Raw genomic sequence first — 20,512 nt, 5'->3', positions numbered from 1 at the left:
GTGTACACATCGTGCCTTCCCAAACTCACCTCTTCCTTTATAACGCCCACAATGGTGTACACATCGTGCCTCCCCAAACTCACCTCTTCCTTTATAACCCCCACAATGGTGTACACATCGTGCCTCCCCAAACTCACCTCTTCCTTTATAACCCCCACAATGGTGTACACATCGTGCCTCCCCAAACTCACCTCTTCCTTTATAACGCCCACAATGGTGTACACATCGTGCCTCCCCAAACTCACCTCTTCCTTTATAACCCCCACAATGGTGTACACATCGTGCCTCCTCAAACTCACCTCTTCCTTTATAACCCCCACAATGGTGTACACATCGTGCCTCCCCAAACTCACCTCTTCCTTTATAACCCCCACAATGGTGTACACATCGTGCCTCCCCAAACTCACCTCTTCCTTTATAACCCCCACAATGGTGTACACATCGTGCCTCCCCAAACTCACCTCTTCCTTTATAACGCCCACAATGGTGTACACATCGTGCCTCCCCAAACTCACCTCTTCCTTTATAACCCCCACAATGGTGTACACATCGTGCCTCCTCAAACTCACCTCTTCCTTTATAACCCCCACAATGGTGTACACATCGTGCCTCCCCAAACTCACCTCTTCCTTTATAACCCCCACAATGGTGTACACATCGTGCCTTCCCAAACTCACCTCTTCCTTTATAACCCCCACAATGGTGTACACATCGTGCCTCCCCAAACTCACCTCTTCCTTTATAACCCCCACAATGGTGTACACATCGTGCCTCCCCAAACTCACCTCTTCCTTTATAACCCCCACAATGGTGTACACATCGTGCCTCCCCAAACTCACCTCTTCCTTTATAACCCCCACAATGGTGTACACATCGTGCCTCCCCAAACTCACCTCTTCCTTTATATCCCCCACAATGGTGTACACATCGTGCCTCCCCAAACTCACCTCTTCCTTTATAACGCCCACAATGGTGTACACATCGTGCCTCCCTAAACTCACCTCTTCCTTTATAACCCCCACAATGGTGTACACATCGTGCCTCCCCAAACTCACCTCTTCCTTTATAACGCCCACAATGGTGTACACATCGTGCCTCCCCAAACTCACCTCTTCCTTTATAACCCCCACAATGGTGTACACATCGTGCCTCCCCAAACTCACCTCTTCCTTTATTACCCCCACAATGGTGTACACATCGTGACTCTTATACAGCCATGTGGGATGCGAGCTTAACTTAAAGGAATCACGTAACTTCCCCAGTGGATCGTATAATCTGTCCGGAATGTGGTCCGCTAGGATCTTGACTTTGGCGTGGAGGATAGGTGTCCTCCGTTGTGTGGAAATCGTCTTGAACCTTTGTCTACCTATTGTTTTAAGTATAGATTAATGTTTTATGGCATGTTTATTTTACCCAACTTATCAGTATCATAAAATAATGAAATTCCAGTTATAAGAATGTAAATGTAGGTAAATGTAGAGTGTAAATGTAGGTAATCCAAATTCCAACTACGGGTATATGACCCCCAGAATATAGGTCGCTTTTTGAGCACTTAGAAACAGGTGTTAAAACTACTTCTAAGCATGTTTAGAGGTGTAAATATGTACATAATAACCCTTTAAATGTTTCTTGGGTAGTTGAAAATAATTATTAGGTTTTTAAGTGTACTTTTTTTTCACCTGTAAAAATACCATTTTTTAACAGGGCCCCCAGAATATAGGTCCAAACATCTGTTCCTAAGTTTTTCTAAAATTGTCACAGAAAGTTATATGCAGTCAGAATATGTTGCTGAGACTGTATTAATGATGCCAATGGCTCCAGATACTAAATTGAAATGGTTTAGAGTATACTTAATAGCAAAAAACCAAAAACTAAGGCCCCCAGAATATAGGTATGCAAAAATCGTCCTCAAATACTCCATCTTCATAACATTTTGATGATGCCATCTCTTCTGCATATGTTCTTTAACTGTTTCTCATCACTACCCCACATTCCTCAATGTTCAGGGTGACAGAGAAAATGCAGAATCTTGGTCGCTGTTTTTTTTTTTAAACCTATATTCTGGGGGCCATATACTTATATACCCGTAATGAGTAAAATATTTAATTTTACTAGTTAAAAAGCTTTCATGCACTCATTTAGTAGGGATCTTAACTAAATACTCAAATAAGATTGAAGGAGTGTCCCTAGATATGATTGAGGGGGGCTGTTTTTATCTGTATCAATACAATGTGCACCTCAATGACTGTAAATCAGACATTTTTGGCCGCCAAATTTTTTTAAAGGCTTAACTTAAAATTCTGTCCCAAAACTTAAGGTCATGAGACAATTCTACGTTGATTCTGAAAATTTCATGTGAAAACATTGAAGCCCTATTGAGTTCTATTGTTTTGAGCGAAGTCAGTTTTGCAAATATCGCGAACTGAGATATGGGCGATTTTGTTCATTTTTTGCGATTATTTGAACACAGAATCCACAGTTAGGTAGATATTGAGCTGATAATCATAGAGAATGTGTAGTATAGGCTTACCTTCCATATAAAGTTGGTTTTATTCAAAAATATTGATATTTGACCAATTTATGGACCAAAATCGATCAAATTTGGTGCGTATGCCCAAATATGGGCATATGGTTTTTATCCCATAACTCGGCCAATTTTTATCCAATTTTGATAAAACTTAATATGTGTGTTCAGGAGACTAGTAGCTACAAGTAGAGCATCCCAAAGCATGGTTTTGGGCATGTTCAGGGTTTTTGACCAACCTATATTCTGGGGGTCGTATAGACCTATATTCTGGGGGCCCGTAAAATTGTGGTGGCCATAACTTTTTTCCAAATTGTCAGTTTGCAGATGTCTCGATGAAAAGATAGCTTAAAATAATACTCATACTCATACCAGTAGTCTTAATGGCATGTGTTGGACAGATTTTTGTCATGACCATTTCTCGCCATATTTACCCCTCTAGAAAATGACAACATCGTTTAAATCTTTCGCTGTCATGACCAAATATACCAAAATACCTCATGTAGGTCAAAAATTCTTATCCAGAAACATTAGTTACATGCTTTACTCCAACGTAGCAGTAACAGATCCCATTAGTATCGCTTATCTTGGTTAGAACTGTATCCACTAACATGACCTATATTTTGGGGGCCACCTATATTCTGGGGGTCATATACCCGTACATATCGCTGGAATATTGCTTATTACTGGACAGTACTACATAATAACCCAAAACGAAAAACATGCAAATTCACATATCTTAGGGATGTAAAAAATCGCCGTTAATATTAGTTCAAGGAAATTCGGGATTAACTGGATTACCTTTGCACTTGAGCACAATTTCATTGGGTGTCTCATCTGAAACCTCCACAATTTGAACTGTTACACCGATTTGTGACCAACTGCGATCGAGCACCAAAGTCTCCCTAGATAATTAAATAATATTAATGATATTGGTATATTGACAAATGTAAGTAACATTATAACATTGACATTCATCTTTTATTGTGTTACATTATACGCATCAGCTTATGAAGTTAGAATTTAAGGTATTATTAATTATTAATAAGTGCAAGCTGGCTGTTGACTATCAACAAACAGATTCTATGCTAACAACAGAACAGCAATGAGATCTATGTTTTTATAAAGGAAGTAAAAAAAACAAGACAAAATAGTTATTTAACTGTTATTTAATTAGATTTATTTAATTAAATAGTTATTTAACTGACCGTTCTGCGGGAAGGTAAACAGCGCCAAATGTCTTCTGATTGGTGTCAAGAAGAGCTCGGACCATGGCAAACTGCAGGGTACTTTGTCTTATTCTGAGAGGAAGACTTTGTCCTGACAAAGAGTACTTTAGTTAGTTTTGTTATGGAAATAACTTAATTAATTAATCTAGCATACCAAATTCACTTTTTCTAGCGATAGAAATAAAATAAAACTGAATCAAAAGAACCCCGATTTTACAAATTTATCTAGTAATCATGACGAATCAGCCTGAAAACCTGCTAACCTGGTATTACAATAACGTCAAGTGGTATTATGTACAAGTTCACGTGATGGCCTTCCAACCAATAGTTGTAACCTTCAACTCGTGTCAAAGCCATATCTGAAGTTAGCCTATTTATAATTAAGTTGTTAGGTAACCTTTATAATAATTCGTAATATCACATTTTTTACTTTTGCGAGATGTAGCAAGGTCCGTACATGAATTGATAGTTCCTAAATTGAAGGAAAGTAATGATAGTTACATCACGCACTACAATCAGAAACTATGTAAATACATGCAAACGTATCCATGTAAACGTATGTAAGCGTATGTAAATAACAATGTATCTGACCAAGGTAGGAATGCTGGGAAGGTATAGCAATATCGTAATCCACACGATCCAGCTCCTGAGCTTGCTCAGCATTGGCGATCCTCTGCTGGGTGCGTTCTGCTGCAGCATCTACCTGCTGCTGGGTGCGTTCTGCTGCAGCATCTACCTGTTCTGCTGCAGCATCTACCTGTTCTGCTGCAGCATCTACCTGTCTCTCGATCCATGCTTCCTCAGCAGCTTCAGCTTCTGCCATTCGTTCAATCTCACGTTCTTGTTCTGCATACTCTTCTGCTACGCGTTCAATCTCACGTTCTTGTTCTGCATACTCTGCTGCTACGCGTTCAATCTCACGTTCTTGTTCTAGTGAGTCGTTATCTTCGTCCATTTCCATCTGTTCCTCTTCTTCTAAGTTCTCTGCTGCATCTTCTGAAATTGTTTGTATTATCATGGTATCAAACAATTTGGAGTAGATCTATCAAAAATGAAATCATTAATATATTATCATAAAATATCCTGATAAAAATAAATAAGAAATAAAATGAATAGTGAATTTACCCATTTTTATTTTATTTATTGAACGACTGGTTAGATCGGATTCAAAAATCATGATAATGTAAAAAATTGATTTTCTAACCGTAATCAGATTGCTCCCCGTTGTCATTATCCTGCTGAGCACTACTTTCACCACCTTCACTGTTCGATCTTACTTTCTCTTCCATTTCCTTCAAGATATTTATTGTGTATCCAATAAATTGTCTAATAAATTCTCTTTCAAAAGCTTTGATTGTGCACTGATGAAATGAAGATTGAGAGCAAAAGCCATGCTCTTAAAATGAGACTTCACGAATTATTTAGTTGCTTAAAATGTTTAGGACAAGAGTAAGCAGTGATTGACAATCTATACTGATATTAATAGTAATAATATTTCAATAAAATTACAAACTTTATTCCGACTGTACCTTAAAATGTAAACATTATAATCATATACTAGCAAACAATAACATCGATTATCAATGTAAATACAATTATATAGATCACAGTTCGGCTCATTCATTTTATGGATGATACTTTCCAAGTCAGAGGGTATGCTTTAATGTATGTAGTTGAAACACAGAATTTACTCATATTCGTTCATCGATCGTCTTAAATCTATTTCCCACCGCCTTGATTTTTCCTGATCCTTTTTTCTCTTTCGCTTACTTTCTGTCGTGAGTTTGATCTTTCGTTTGTGTAACAGGTTGTCTTTCAAACTGTTTACATCATGGGGTTCGAAGTGGGATACTTTTGGTTTGTTCTTCTCAGGAATTCCAAGTCCTCTTCTGTCAGTTTTTAGTTGTGTTTTTATGAGGTATTTTCGTCCAGCTTCTGATGGCCCTGTAAATATCATTAAAATGTTTTAGATGGAAAAGTTTTTTTTGCCTGGATAAACAATGAGGATTACGTGCAATTTATACAAACAATTTTCTGTCATGCCCAATTCCCATGAAAATACAGCTTTCTATAAACGTGATGATTTTGAAGTTCAATACATCATCTGACCGTGACAATATATCTATAACTATAATCTATATCTACCTATATGTAGGTTTGTACTTTGTAGGTTTTAACTTCTAAACAAGCTTACCTAAACCCTTGTTTTCGGACCACCCAAACTTGGACATCATTTTATAGCCAGCATTATTTGGATCCAAGTGGGGATTAATCTCAGGAACATCACGATTCTCTGCATGAAGGTGAGAAATTGATGAATCATGATTTGGATCACAGTGAAGCAGATTGCACTGCTTGCAATATTCTTCAGATTTCCGTTTAGCGCTTTCCAACTTAACAGCAGTTGTTCTTAATTTCATGCTGTACTTCATCAAAATTCTATTTAGATTTTCATCTTTTACATTCCATACAACATCACTGAATGTGTTCCCAAAGTTGTCTTTTCCGTCCATTAGCGATGGGAAAAAATTCAATAAAAATTTAAAAGATTCATAGCTCTTATGAACGGCAGCTGTCATGGCTATATTGCAGCCTGATTCATCACACAGACTCTTCACAGCAGTCTGTAATGAACCAACATGATCATTTCTGAGTTTTTCAGGGAAATACAGAGTAAACCAATCTTTTACTGACACAATATCATCATTACAAACTTTGTTATACAAATTCTTGTAAGAACTTGGGGTAATTTCTTTACGTCTTTTATTTTTCTGTAATCTGGCAGGTGTATGTGATGATCCAGAAGAAGATTCACTGATGACTAAACTATAAAATTCAGCTGAACTGCTGCCAGGATATGCTTCAGGATACCTAGCACGATAACTGTCAGAGTTTGAAGGATTGCAAGAATTATCTACAATAGAATCTTGGATATCTTTACTTCTAACGAACGGGATAACAGTAAAGGGTAGCATAGCAGATGCCTTCTGGAGTGCTACAATTGCTGAAGTAATTTGTATTTTAAAACAATATCATTGCTTGATGGGTATGATGCCACTAATGTCAAGATGGACAAAGATTGATCAGTCTGATCGGTGATTCGTTTTCAGCTCCCGCTTGTGACAAGGTTGGTGGTTGTTCTCTTTTCTTTAATGTGCTAGTACAGACATCAGCACTGTTTGGTTTTAGATTAGCTCAAATGCAATAATCCAAAATAAAAATTGTATTAGATGATAGTGGTGGCGTAACGTTGCCTGTTGGCGCCCCCCGCTGAAAAAGCGCTCACCCCCCCCCCCCCCCTGTTGGTGCCCCCTCCCCTTTTGGTGCCCCTCCCTGAAATTGAACAAATTAGGTGATTTTAGAAAAATTAAAATTGTATTTTACTTGTCCCACATTCAAACGACGATTTGGCGCCCCACTAAGACGGCACCACCCCCCCCCCCCCCCACAGCGGGGTCAGCAGGGCCGTTTATTACGCCACTGGAGGATAAAATAAATCTTAAATCACTTAGTTAGTAAAAAGTACATCAATGCAACTGGATGAAGGAGACGTTAGTGAGTCTGGGTGCTGGGAGAATGCGCATTACACGAAGTGAGATTGTTACTAGAACTTTTTACTAGAGCTAGATTGTTACTAGGCCATTTACCTATTACTGATGCAGTCTCCATGTTTAATCTTATTATAATTACTGTATTCAGTATTGTAAGTATAATGCAGTAGAACATTCAACATGTATTTTGTATTGTATATTGAAGTTTTCAGATTGTTTGTATATTTGGAGTTCTATATATAATTCTTAAAGAATTTTTAATATTTTATGATTTTTCATCCTTATTATCTTGTATATCATTTTGTTAGTCTGATGAGTCTCATACATAGATTTCTTGTGGTCATCATCTATGTTTTGTTAGAAAACCTGCTAACCTTTTTTGGATATCTTCTTGTTAGGTGTATCTGCCTTATTTAGTCAGGATTTTACTTGCAGCTTTAAACTTCCGTTTTTACTCCTGTCCAAGGCGAGATGCACGATCTCTACTGTCATTTAGGTATCATTTACAGCTGAGCATAAGGGTTAAATTTAAATTATTTAACCTTTTGGTGCTGTATAAAAATAACATTAATTTATTATTATTATTATTATGCATATTCTATGTTTCAGGGAGGAAAAGAAAATTTCGCAGCACAGAATAATCAAGAGAATATAGACACTAAAAATGTCCACATGACCCAAACTCCCAGTGTCCTTAACTAAACCTTTTAAATAACCTGTCAAGTGCATGTGTCTCAAATATTTCCATGTTGGGTCAAGAAGTTAATCAACTGTCCAAATTATCACCTGCCATGCTACATACTAATTTTTTTTAACTAAAGAAATTATTCAAACAATATACACATAATATATTGTAGGTTTATAACCTACCAGGACGCGCGCCGAGTTGGACTCGTGGAACAAATATTTTACGAGTATCACCCGTTAAATAATATATCAATGACCCTATATAAAAATTCTTTAAAAATGGTACACATTTTAAAACTGAGGTAAAAAAAAACCCTTTGCAATAATATGTAACAAATTCACATCACAACAAAAAGCAGTTTAGACCCCCTGCAGGGAGAGAACTTCCTGCAGGGACCAACAAAGCAGATGGAGCTAGGTTAGATGTTAGTGCTAGGAGTGTATGGAACCCATTGGAAAGGGCATTTTTAGATGTAAGAGTATTTCATGCTCAAGCTCCTTCCAATAAGGCTCTTGGATCTCCAATGAGTATGTACATTAGCCATGAGAGACAGAAGAAAAAAATGTACAACAAAAGGATTGTCGAGGTGGAACATGGAACATTTACACCAATTGTCCTATCAACAACAGGTGGAATGGGAAGAGAAGCAAATACGTTCTTCTTTGATTATATATATGTGCAAGTTGAATTTGAGTCGTTTTATCGCTTTCTCTTATCAGCTAACAACGTCGCTACTTACCCTACTTACTCTTGCCCTGGTAGCACTGTCTACCAGGGGCGACACATCGGAATCTCAACGATTTTACTCGGAATTTCTTCCCTCGAGCTTCCTCACACATCGGACGTTAACGGTTAACTCACAAATCAAACTTTACATCAAACAATTAGAACTCAACGAAAATGATTTCGAACATATGTTTAAATCTTCCGACTTACTCAGTTTAGTGCCACCAGGCCCTTGTAACATGGACCCATACAATTTTCATGGCACATGCAATCGAAGGAAGAGCACAAAACATTTCCACGACAGTGAACTAACTAATTCGAACGGAATACAACCCTACTAGCTAAACAATTAGCCAGCTTATCTATGGCCCTTATCACTGATGTTGATAAGCTCTTTCACTGGCATAGATCTAGAACATTCGGACAATTAACTCAAGCCATTACCATGCTACACGAGGGGCACATTTTTGTGTGTATTTTTATGTTTGATTTCGCGTGTTTTGCCCTATTCGTGTCAACTTCGATGTACCTGACGATGCTTGGTATCTTGCTACTTGGTCGAGCACTACGTAAATGGACTTCTTCGCGCTCTCTTTCGGGCCTATCTGGCCAGCTCCAGACTTTTAGAACTCACATTTTCGAACAGACTAGATCATTCATTTTGCTGATACTCGAGTCCCGGAGCTTTTTGTGGAGTCACTTTCTGCCACTTCTTGTCGACTATTTACTTTTCTACATAGGCAACAATTTTCTTGAGCAGTTTGATTTACTTCACGACCCGAACAACTCATATTTTCTTCACATCACTTGCCTTAACACCGATCTTACCAACATGTACTGTCACATTTTTACCGCTATTCTCGAGCAACTGCTGAAGTGTCGACCACTAGAGCTTGCCGCGTATCCGCGCCAATTTTGGTTCGTGCTATCTTACAGGCGTTACCGTTTTGAGTATAAGTCTGAAACTCCGAGCACAGTACCTAGCCGCAAGAACGAACGTGAACGTGCCTTTTTCGATACTCATACTGATAGCACGGCTGATCAAGTTTCTTCTCACCGCGCAAGCCGGGTAAAAACCAATTACAGTGGACCAGTATTTAGTGTTGGACATCGTGTACCATCTCCGTTCGTCATTTCTGTTGCTTGTTCTAGTTCTCCAGTCAGCAGCTTTCCTGCTTCTTCCTGTACATTTCTTTCTTCAGTTCCAGGCGGGAAATCTGTTCCAGATCATGGTAACTCAAGGGGTAACTCTCACAATGGCTCGGAAGAGCAGAACAACAGCTCCCAACAACCGGCGAACAACGGCGGAGGTGGTGGCCAACCCAACTCGGGTAGTGAAGGAAAACATGGTTCATCTCAGACTGAAAGCTCAAATGGTGGAGGAGACAGTGACGACGATGAGGACGATCCAAAAAGACCGGGGAGAGAATCGTTCGACCCTTTTGATTGTACTTCACTAAACGAAGACGACAAGAATGAAGAGGTAGAACCAGAGACAGACAACCAGTCTTTATCTACTACTTCCTCCGAAGTCATAACAACCACCACCGGGACTGGGAATGACACTGCCGCAGACCAGCAACTTGTGCAAGTGGGAAAGAGCTCAACTGAAGTACAGGATCCGGGTGACAACAATACGGAACAGCTATACGAGGAAACACCAACTCCTATCGAAGTCGAAAAGCTAGATCTGAAGTTCAATTATGACGAAGAGCCGGAGGAGGATTTGCTTCGCAGACTAACACCGACAGAAAAGAGTCTCAGTTTTTGTGAAGAGGTCACAATCGTGAAAAAGCTGAACTCGCTTCCAATAATCACAAACCATCTCGATCCCTGCATGCGAATAAGGAATCTGTCGTCATCTCCGGGTTACATCTCAACTGACCTAAAGAGTAACGCAGATGAACCAAGAAGGGACATATATCACCAGAAAGCCCTGTTTATGAAGGAACCAGCGGACATTCTTCAGTGGTCAACGGAAAGTAACGTCCCATTTCGGAAGTATGGACCTCACCAACGAGAGCTTGCCCTGTTCAGCTCCAGATTTTACCCCTTCCAACCATGGGACACTTACGATACTAAGGACTTCAAGGAAATCCCTATCTTACTCCAATGCATGAACCAGATCCTACAGAATAACCTGATTAATGGAAATCTTCTCAACAGTTGCGTCATCGAGAGAATTCAGATGAATTCCAAGATCCCAGAAACATCGGTATTCCCATCCGATCTCGATTCTTACATCGAAGAAGACTCTCCGCTTGCAATTCTCTGCCTTGGACATCAGAATGTAATCGACATAATTCCAAGGACCGACACTGGATCATATCTAGGAAAAGTAGATGTAGGACGGCTATCACCTGATCACGGAGCGGCTATTTTCCTGTCAAGCGATACTCTGAAACGTTATCAAGTACGGTCAGAAGTGGGTTTTGACTTACAAACAAACGCTGTCAAGCCATCCTATAGGCTCCTATTCTTCAGCTCTATTACGGACTCTGATTATCGCGAGCAATCCCTGACCTGGGACGGAAAAGATCTACCCAACAACAGTATCCGGCCAACGCAGTTTACCAACAAGCTTGGATACAGAATTGGGCAGGTTCATATCTATCAGCAAACACTCGATAACTTCACCAAGGCTGACTTCACATTGCTTCTTGATGCTCTAGAGCAACACACATCCAGCAAGGACTCGCTTGAAGACATGAAGACCCGAGCAAAAGTATTACTTGAAGACCCCTATGATAGTCCAAACTACGCTGCTGTGAGTGTGCTGATCAACAAAATGAAGCACAAAGAAGTTAAGGAGGAACTCACAGCGTGCAAACAGGCTATTGACGGTGCTGCAGCAATTTGTAAGCAAAGGTTGTGTCGATACCTTACAGAAGCAAGCGAAACTTCTTACATCACCAATGCCCCCGAGGAGAACCTCTCCAAGACTGCCCCAATTCCAGAAACCTGCACTTCTCCGACAGATTTCCACTTTACCAGCTCTCTGCCCAACGCTGGGGACTTTCTCAAGTCAAGGGCATCTACTACCCGGCCTAAGGTTAACGTCAAGAGGAAGATACGAGAGTCAGATAGAATCACATCGGACAGCTGCTTTCAGGGCATTGAAAGTTACATCAAATCCCTTGACGAAGCAACTAACAGTGATATCTTGAAAGAACTTGAATTCCTGAAACTTAGTACGGAAGGTGCTCCAAAGGCTAGGAGAAAGAGAATCTCTCAGTATATCCGCAAGACTTCTACCTCTGGGTCCTCTGAACAACTGAGCCTGATCGATAACAGACTAGCAGTGATCGAAAAATCAAATATCTCTATCAGCTCAGCTCTAGGAGAAGTGCAAAAAGATCTGGATGAACTAAAGCTTACCAAGATGCCCGCTGATAAATCTAAGGGAGATTGCAAGAACGCCACAACGTGTTCAAACGGAGTTGACCTCTTGAAAAATCTAACCAAAGCAAATCAAGATACCAGCTTACTTCTGGAAAAGTCCCAAAGCAGTTTAGAGGGCCTCACTCGAACCCTCAACGAAACTATGACTATCAAAAGGGATTTAGAAGCATGGCATGATAGCTTCTTCAAAAGCGAGGACAGCAACAAAATTGAGGAGATTCTAGCCATCCTAACATCATCAAAATCATCAAATCGGAGTAATTACCAAAAGAGGCCGAGTAATGAGACCCACGAACAGAATGAGAATTATGTTCCGAGATCCCCGCGCAAGACAAGGACCAACAGAGATATCCCCGGTCTTCCTCCTGAGCGAGGCCAAAGAGACTCATACAGAAGGAGTGAGAGGATCAACACCGATCACAGGAACAGTTCCAGAAATGGAAACACTACACACTCATCTGATCGATCTAAAAGATTGAGTAAATCATCAGCACGGAAGAAACAGAAAGTGGTCCTTCTTTGTGACTCAACTATGCGGAGTTTCAAGTCAGAGGAGTTCTCCAAGAGATATGATGTCTCCATGATCTACAAACGCAGCTGGGACGAGCTCAGCTCCTGTTTGGGTGAAACTGCTGAGGAGATATCAAACAAAAACCCAGACGTAGTTTACATCCACCTTGGTGCTCATGACATCACGAATGGCCAACCGAGTGATTCTCTAATCAACACCTTTGTCCAGAGCACTGAAAAGATCCTCCGAGAAACATCACAAAAGTGCAAGGTGGTCATCTCTCATCCAATCATCTGCAATCAAACCGATGGAGGGGGACTTAGAGCCAGACAACTTATCTCAGAGGCAATTCACAATCTCAAAGATGATAGAGACAAAGCAGACTTCTGGACTAGAACTCGGGAGAACAAGAACTCCAACTTCTTTCCTGAAGATTCGGAACTTCCTCACAATTACATGTTGACCTCAAACAAATCTCAGCTCAACGACAGGGGTATCAGGGTCATTATGGGCAACTTCAGGACCAGCCTCGACAACACTTTCACCAGAGGCTCTCGTTAGTCCTTTTTCATTTCTTCATCTTTTCACCTTCTTTTCGTTTCTCTCCAGGTCCCTCTCTGACCTTTCCTCATCATGGACTTTGCTAACTCTATTATCTCCTGGAACGTAGCAAACATCCATGGCCTGCTTGGTAACAAGACAGAAGATCCAGACTTTCTCAATTTTGCTGCATTAGAAATCCCGATAACTACAGAGCTATTGCAGTCTGCAGCTGCATTGGCAAGCTATTGTCAACAATGCTGCTATCGAGACTTGTCACACACCGGCAAACGACACATTCAGATCCGCCCAATCAAGCTGGATTCACCAAAGGGAGCCAATGTAATGATCACATTTTCACTCTGATATCGATCATTGAGAAGTACAAGAGAGTAAAGCAGAAGGTCTTTGCTATATTCATTGACCTTCGTAAAGCCTTTGACCTTGTATGTCGACAGGCCCTCCTATTCAAACTATCATGTTATGGTGTTAATGGTGGGTTCTACAACATCATCAAAGACATGTACAGCAAGTCGGAAGGACATATAAAGATCAATGGCAAAATCAGTGAAGCCTTCAGTATCCTGAAAGGGACAGAGCAAGGTCACCCTCTTAGTCCAGAATTGTTCAAGGTGTACTTCAAAGAGCTCTCTGATCTCCTCAACGAAGCCCTAGCCAACTGCCCCATGCTTGCAGGACTTTCAGTAACTCATCTAGCCTGGGCTGATGATTTAGTTATTCTTGCCCTTGACCAAGAATCGCTGCAAAAGCTAATCACGATCATCACGACGTACTGCGATAACTGGGGACTGGAAATCAATATATCCAAAACCAAGTTTATGGTTTTCAACAGTAAAGCTTCGGATACCCCTAGTTGGCGTCCCAAAGCACATGGCAACGACATCGAGATGGTCTCCCACTACTGCTATCTTGGCATTCTTATCAGTAGCAATGGTAAATTCCGACAAGCCACTGATTCTCTTTACCGCAAAGGGCTCGGAGCATATTTCAGCCTCAGAAGCACAATCGATCGCAGATTTGTTGACGCCTCATGCTTCCACAAGCTTTTCAACTCACTGGTTAAGCCCATCTTACTGTACGGCTGCCAAGTCTGGGCACCCACTCTTCCAGAGGTAACAAAAGTTCTTTCGTGCCTCATGAGGGATCAAAACTTGAACAACTCAATGACCCACATGGCAAAGCAACAAATCGAGCAGGTTCACCTCCGTCACCTGAAGTTCCTCCTTGGGATAAACAGACGGGCTACCAATGCAACTGCATGGGGTGAGACAGGTTCGTACCCACTACTGATCGAAGTATTAAAACTAAGTGTCAAATACTTCAAAAGGATAATGTGTCTTCCATCGTCTCAACTGGTGAAGGCTGCCATGACTGAGCAAATAAACTTGCATCTTTCGTGGTACTCTGGAATAGAAAACATCATCAAGTGCTTCAACAACATTGATCCTAGAACATATGCAAGGAACTCTTCGCTTCTACTCAACGCAACTGCGTTTGCAGACGCTTGCAGTCCAGACGAGCTGGTAAATAACTTTCAAAAGCTTTTTACAGACTCCTGGAGATCAAAGATTAACGAGAGCAGGAAACTCACTTTCTACAAGGACGTCAAAACAGTCTTTGCATGGGAGCCTTACCTCGATTATGCAAGAACTCTCAATGACAGAAGATCAACAGCTCAAATAAGGTGCAGTTCTCACAGACTCAGCATAGAAATTGGGAGATACGACAAAACACCTCTAGAGAGCAGAACTTGCACCTTTTGTGAACTGAAAGGATCAACCGGGATCATAGAGGATGAAACACACTTTCTCACTTCCTGCCCACAAGGGAAGGCTATCAGAGACAAGTTTACCAGAGCTAGTGAAAGCTTGGGAAACAGCAATGACAACGGACTGAACAACATTGTCAACACTCTCTCTCGTACCGAAGATCTTTACGGTAACCTTAACGAGCAGGATGTGAACTTGATTAGACTTTCATGCTCAACCATCAGAGAAATGTACAGTCTGAACCTCAAGCACAAAGACAGCCTTCGTGATGAAGATGGAAAGTAGTCCTTCAGCCAGCTCTCTTCTGCTTTTCTCGTTCTTTCTTTCCTTCTCCTTCTGCTTTGGATCTGTGACGGATGCTATGAGCGACTCTTGGGACTTTCCGTCCCTACATGGGCTTCCGGCCGTGCGTCCATGTAGGAACTGTGGGGCCTTCAGAGTGATAGGGTTACAATGGTTGTTAGTACAGCAATGGATCGCTCCATTGGCCCGACCTCCGAGACGGGGTATCCGAGAGGACCCTGGTCGTGACCAGCTCTGCACCAAAAGGTGTATTCTGGCGCCTGAAATCTTGGACCGTAGTCTGCGTACGGGGTAGACTGCCACGGACGATTTTGTTACACGGGCCGCTCACTGCATTCTGATTTTAGCCAGACCTCAGCAGGTGGTTTGTCTCCACTCTTGTTTCTTTTTTCTTGTCCCCCTGCATCCTTTCCTTCTCCTTTGCTTCCCCCCTTTCAGTCTTCATTTTCAGCATCAGACTCATCAGTCTCATCAGTTTTAGTCTTCAGAGCCACTTGCTCCTACGACCGCACCTTACTGGCTCACTGCATTTGGCCCAAGCGGCATTTTAATTTTCCTTTTTTTTAACTTGCTTACTGTGCATTTCTTTTTTTGCCCTAGCGACTAGCGCGCGTTCGTGTTCCCGAGCATGCCATCTCAGAACACCTCGGGTACACTTGTTCGTCCAAGTACCTAGTGGTCGACACTTTGACAGTCATCACACTGTTCTGGATTATGGCACAGTTGACATGAAAACTTTTTCTTATCAGTCATTATCATGTCACCCATCACAACATTTTGAACTTCGATAGTACCTCACATGAATTTATCGACAGTTAACTCTCTTTCACTAAGACATTCTTAACTTTGTCACACAGTATCACATTTTCATTAGACACCTACATTTTGAGAATCATTTAATTTTCGATTGGAACTTAACCGAATTAAGACCTAGTGTGTGTGTTTGAGCGATTTGTACAACATTTCTGTAATGTTTCAAATTATATTCAAATGTTCTAAAAATGTTCAAAAAGTTAGCTGATAGAATGTCTAGAAAATCAGGCCAAAGATACAGTGAAGCGATGACTTTTATCAGGAAAAGAATAAGATTTGACTTATTAAGAACGACAATTATTGCTCTTAGAGGAGAAAGAGGGATAAAAAGTGGTAGTATTGTTAAGATATCAGATTTAGATATTAATTTAGAGCCAACAAATTGAATTGGCTACTTTTACTACTACAACAAAGGGTTTTTATGAAATTTTCTAAGATTTTTTATTGAATTTCTATATAGAAATTGTATATAGGGTTATTGTTATATTATGTGTATATTGTTTGAATAATTTACTACTGTTTAGACCCCCATCCAACAAGCACTCCATGACCTTTTAGGGTTTAGGAGTGTTGATCAGGTTAAGGTCCAAATCACTTATTGCCGTGGGTGGAAAAGTTCTGGTACCTTTGTACTGTATCCCCTGATAGACATTATACAGGTTCTGAGTAGATCAAAGCGCAGTCTGCTACATACTAATTACTAAGAACTTATTAAAATTGTTTGTGCGGTTTAAGATTGAGATAGCGCTCGATTTTCAACGCGAATCAAAACCAAAAAGTGTGGATGTCATAATAATGGATTAAATATGCGCGGCTTGTCATACGTTGTATGACCCGCCGCGCACGAAGTGCGCGGCTTCCCCTGTATCGTCGAAGACGATACTATAGTGAAGCGACCGTGGGGTCACCACGTGATACAAGCCGCGCCGCGCATTTTCTCACAACCACACGTATGCAGATCGGCGAGATGCGAAGGATTGACATCGTGTATCAAGATTTGATATTGTAGTATAGCGCGATGCGTTACTGTGCCGCGCCGCGCACTCAATAAGGCTTCTCACAGCGACATAGTCGAGATGCGCTACTGTGCCGCGCCGAGCTGCCATGAATTGACATCGTCAATTAAGATTTGATAGTACCATACGTTGTATGACCCGCCACGCACTCTTCCGCGGCTCCCCTGTTTCGTAGAAAATTTACTATAGTGAAACGAGAATGGGGGGTCACGGTGTGATACAAATTTGATATATCATCCCAAAAATATTACTGACCAAGCCGGTTTGCTATCCGATAAAACACTAGACCTTACAAAATATACTGCCACAGCAAGCGCAATCAATTCAATTCTCTCTGTGAACGAACAATTTACAGCCTACTGTAAGAGGCCAGATTTCCACTCAAATACTGGCCAATGCATAATGCTATAGGACCTCAAAATAAGATCGAAATCTACAAATCCGATCTATTCATATATCATAATGGAAGCAATATACAACCAGCACCAAGATTTTTTTGATGATCAGGAAAAACTAGTAGAGATCAAGACTGAAATCCGAAAATCAAGGGAAGAGTTTTTCAAGGAGAGAAAAGAAGAGGTTACAAATGACCTGAATGAAACCCAAAAATTGCAATTAGATCTTACATCAGAGAAAGGGGCAAGTTCCTGGCTTTCGTCACTCCCGCTCAAATCATTCGGATTCTGTCTCAACAAGCAAGAATTCAATGATGCCCTAGCCCTAAGGTACAACTTTGGGATAAAAGATGCTGCAAGAAAATGTGTATGTGGAAGTGACAACTCAATAAACCACTCATTAATATGCAAAAGGGGTGGATATGTATCTCTTCGCCACAACTCATTGAGGGATGTGATAGCAGAGCTATTAGAAACTGCTGGCTGTAAAGATGTTACCACTGAACCTCTCCTCATTCCTGTCAACGGGAGAGAACTTCCTGCAGGGGCCAACAAAGCAGATGGAGCTAGATTAGATGTTAGTGCTAGGAGTGTATGGAACCCATTGGAAAGGGCATTTTTAGATGTAAGAGTATTTCATGCTCAAGCTCCTTCCAATAAGGCTCTTGGATCTCCAACCACTATGTACAATAGCCACGAGAGACAGAAAAAGAATTTATACAATAAAAGGATTGTAGAAGTGGAACATGGGACGTTTACACCGATAGTCCTATCAACCACTGGGGGTATGGGAAGGGAAGCTAATAAGTTCTTCAAGAAATTAGCGGATAAACTTTCTAGGAAATCAGGCCAACGATATAGTGAGGCAATGACATTTATTAGGAAGAGAGTAAGATTTGACCTTTTGAGAACAACAGTCATAGCTCTTAGAGGAGAGAGAGGGTTAAAAAGTAGTAGTGCAGTAAAAATAGCAGAATTAGATATAAATTTGGAGCCAGTTCTTTAAACTGGCTTACTTATACTACTTAAAGGGTGTTTATAAATTTTATTTAGTTTTCTATTGAATTTATATTGAATTTTTATATAGGGTAATTGTTATATTATGTGTATATTGTTTGACTTGCTGATATATCATAATGGAAAAATACTATTTTAAAACATTTCTATTTTATCCCTACACATTTGTAAATAACTAGAGAAAAGACAATTTTTTGAGAACTGTGTAACCTTAAATTATTTCAGAATTATAACTATTGTGAATTCAATAAAATAATTATCACTTTTGTATTCTTGTATCCTTGTATCCTTGTATCCTATCAAATATTATATTAATATATCAAGTATTAATTATATTCATTACGAAATGAAATTGACAAGTTATGCAAATTATTCGGTGGGCAAATATAATTAACATTTTTGAACTAAGATTGAATCGAGCGCTTCAAAAGTTTAGCTTTCTTAATTTTCTTTGTTTGTGTATTCGATAGTTTGCATGAAGTTTTGCTTCATGTACCGACTAGTATAGCTGGTTGACGGGTATATGCTATTACAAATTGTAGACTCAGATTTAATTGTGTTGAACTAATATGCTACTTCGCAATTGGCAATTGATATGTCATTTAAAACTTCAATAATGATAGGTCAGGGGAGCACCCTGATAGCGGTCAGGGGTGAGAGAGGGAGACGGCAATCGTATACATTGCCAATCAGTGTAACTTCGTTTAACTTGATACCTGCCACCATGGACTATGAATGTTTCTAGACACTATCCTTTTGATATTGAGATATTGGTATCTCAGATCACGTGTACATCGTTCCTTTTTTTTTAATGACACAGTAATTTATTGACACTCACAGCTATAATTTTAATCATTGAATCAGTATTTTTATCTGTGCTCTGCGTAATGCATCACATGAATCAGTTTTTTAATCTATTAACTTATTACACATTTGTGCTCTGCTTTAGCATCACTTGACTATTTAAAAAATTGTTTGTTCAGGCCATGACTTTATAGTCAGCCAATTGGCCATTGCTATATTATGTGTATATTGTTTGAATATTCTCTTTTAATAATGATAGGTCAGTCCTACGGCATTATCACATCACAGGCCGTTTCTCTCGCCAACGAATCGAATTCGCTTCGTAGGCTTCAATTTTATTTTGAGGTCCTACAGCATTATGCCAGTATTTGAGTGGAACTCCGGGCTCTTAAAATAGGCTGTATATTGTTCGTTCACAATTGGCAATTTTTCCTTCATATTATGACTGATTTTGGTGGAGGGCCAGGGGTTCCTCTAATAAACTAATTCAATTCTATTTCACGATTTAACGTGTGTTTTTATTAAATTTATCATTTCTGATTGAACATTTCAATTCATGATTGAAATTTTAAAAAAATTCATGATTGAAATTAAATCCTAATCTTGTTGTTATTCTAGTGCGTAGGGATGTCAAATATTGCCACAAAGGACGATTATCACAGAGCATTTGTGACCATCGATGGCAAAAATTACAAATGTCTGGGACTTGTTGATTCTTTGCCAGATACTGGTCAGTTTAAATTTGTTGGAAAATCCACATATTCAGTGGGCTATATAGAAAGAGTGAGTAGCACTAACTGGGATGAAACAGAGGAACTCCCGAAAGATTTAGTTTGCCGAAATTGGGTACAAACAACACATTTCGATAACGAGTAAAAGATTGGAGTACAATGCAGGGCGTACTTGATGTACACATCATGTGTGTACACAAATAGCAGACATAACTTGAGTGTAAATATTTAGTCCAGTTAACCTTACATTCAATGTAAGTTACATTGGTGTGAAATTCATTTATTGTTGGTTAACAATGTTTGGGAAATTTAAATCAGAGCAGAATTTTTTTCAATAATTTGACATTGCTTGTTCTATGTCATAATTTTTAGAAGAGCAGCAATATCTGGGAGATTTTCATTTAGCTTTTCATATTATTGATTTTGTAGTTTTCGATTGACTTGAATGTCCTGCACAGCAGATTGAAGCTTC

At 39.9% G+C, this 20,512-nt stretch overlaps 1 protein-coding gene across 4 annotated transcripts in view; it reads right to left on the bottom strand.

Annotated features, from left to right (window-relative positions):
• Positions 1-20,512, bottom strand: part of LOC134818997 (protein cereblon-like) — a 101,731-nt gene that overhangs the window by 4,092 nt on the left and 77,127 nt on the right. The window contains exons 2-8 of one of the 4 annotated variants that reach the window (XM_063828746.1): positions 4,958-5,045; positions 4,532-4,749; positions 4,345-4,456; positions 4,017-4,112; positions 3,733-3,844; positions 3,326-3,429; positions 1,164-1,366 (exon numbers count right to left, since the gene is read on the bottom strand). In XM_063828746.1, coding sequence (XP_063684816.1) covers positions 1,164-1,366; positions 3,326-3,429; positions 3,733-3,844; positions 4,017-4,112; positions 4,345-4,456; positions 4,532-4,749; positions 4,958-5,042 — 930 coding nt within the window. In that variant the 5' untranslated portion in view covers positions 5,043-5,045. Of the gene's footprint in view, positions 1-1,163; positions 1,367-3,325; positions 3,430-3,732; positions 3,845-4,016; positions 4,113-4,344; positions 4,750-4,957; positions 5,053-20,512 lie in introns of those variants that run through there. The other 3 variants (XM_063828748.1, XM_063828744.1, XM_063828745.1) reach the window with 3 other exon arrangements.

This window comes from Bolinopsis microptera, chromosome 7 (assembly GCF_026151205.1).
Source record: "Bolinopsis microptera isolate Bmic1 chromosome 7, MBARI_Bmic_1.0, whole genome shotgun sequence".
NCBI classification, from domain to species: domain Eukaryota; kingdom Metazoa; phylum Ctenophora; class Tentaculata; order Lobata; family Bolinopsidae; genus Bolinopsis; species Bolinopsis microptera.
Note: the sequence above shows the minus strand (reverse complement) of the source record. Positions and strands in the feature narration are given on the sequence as shown.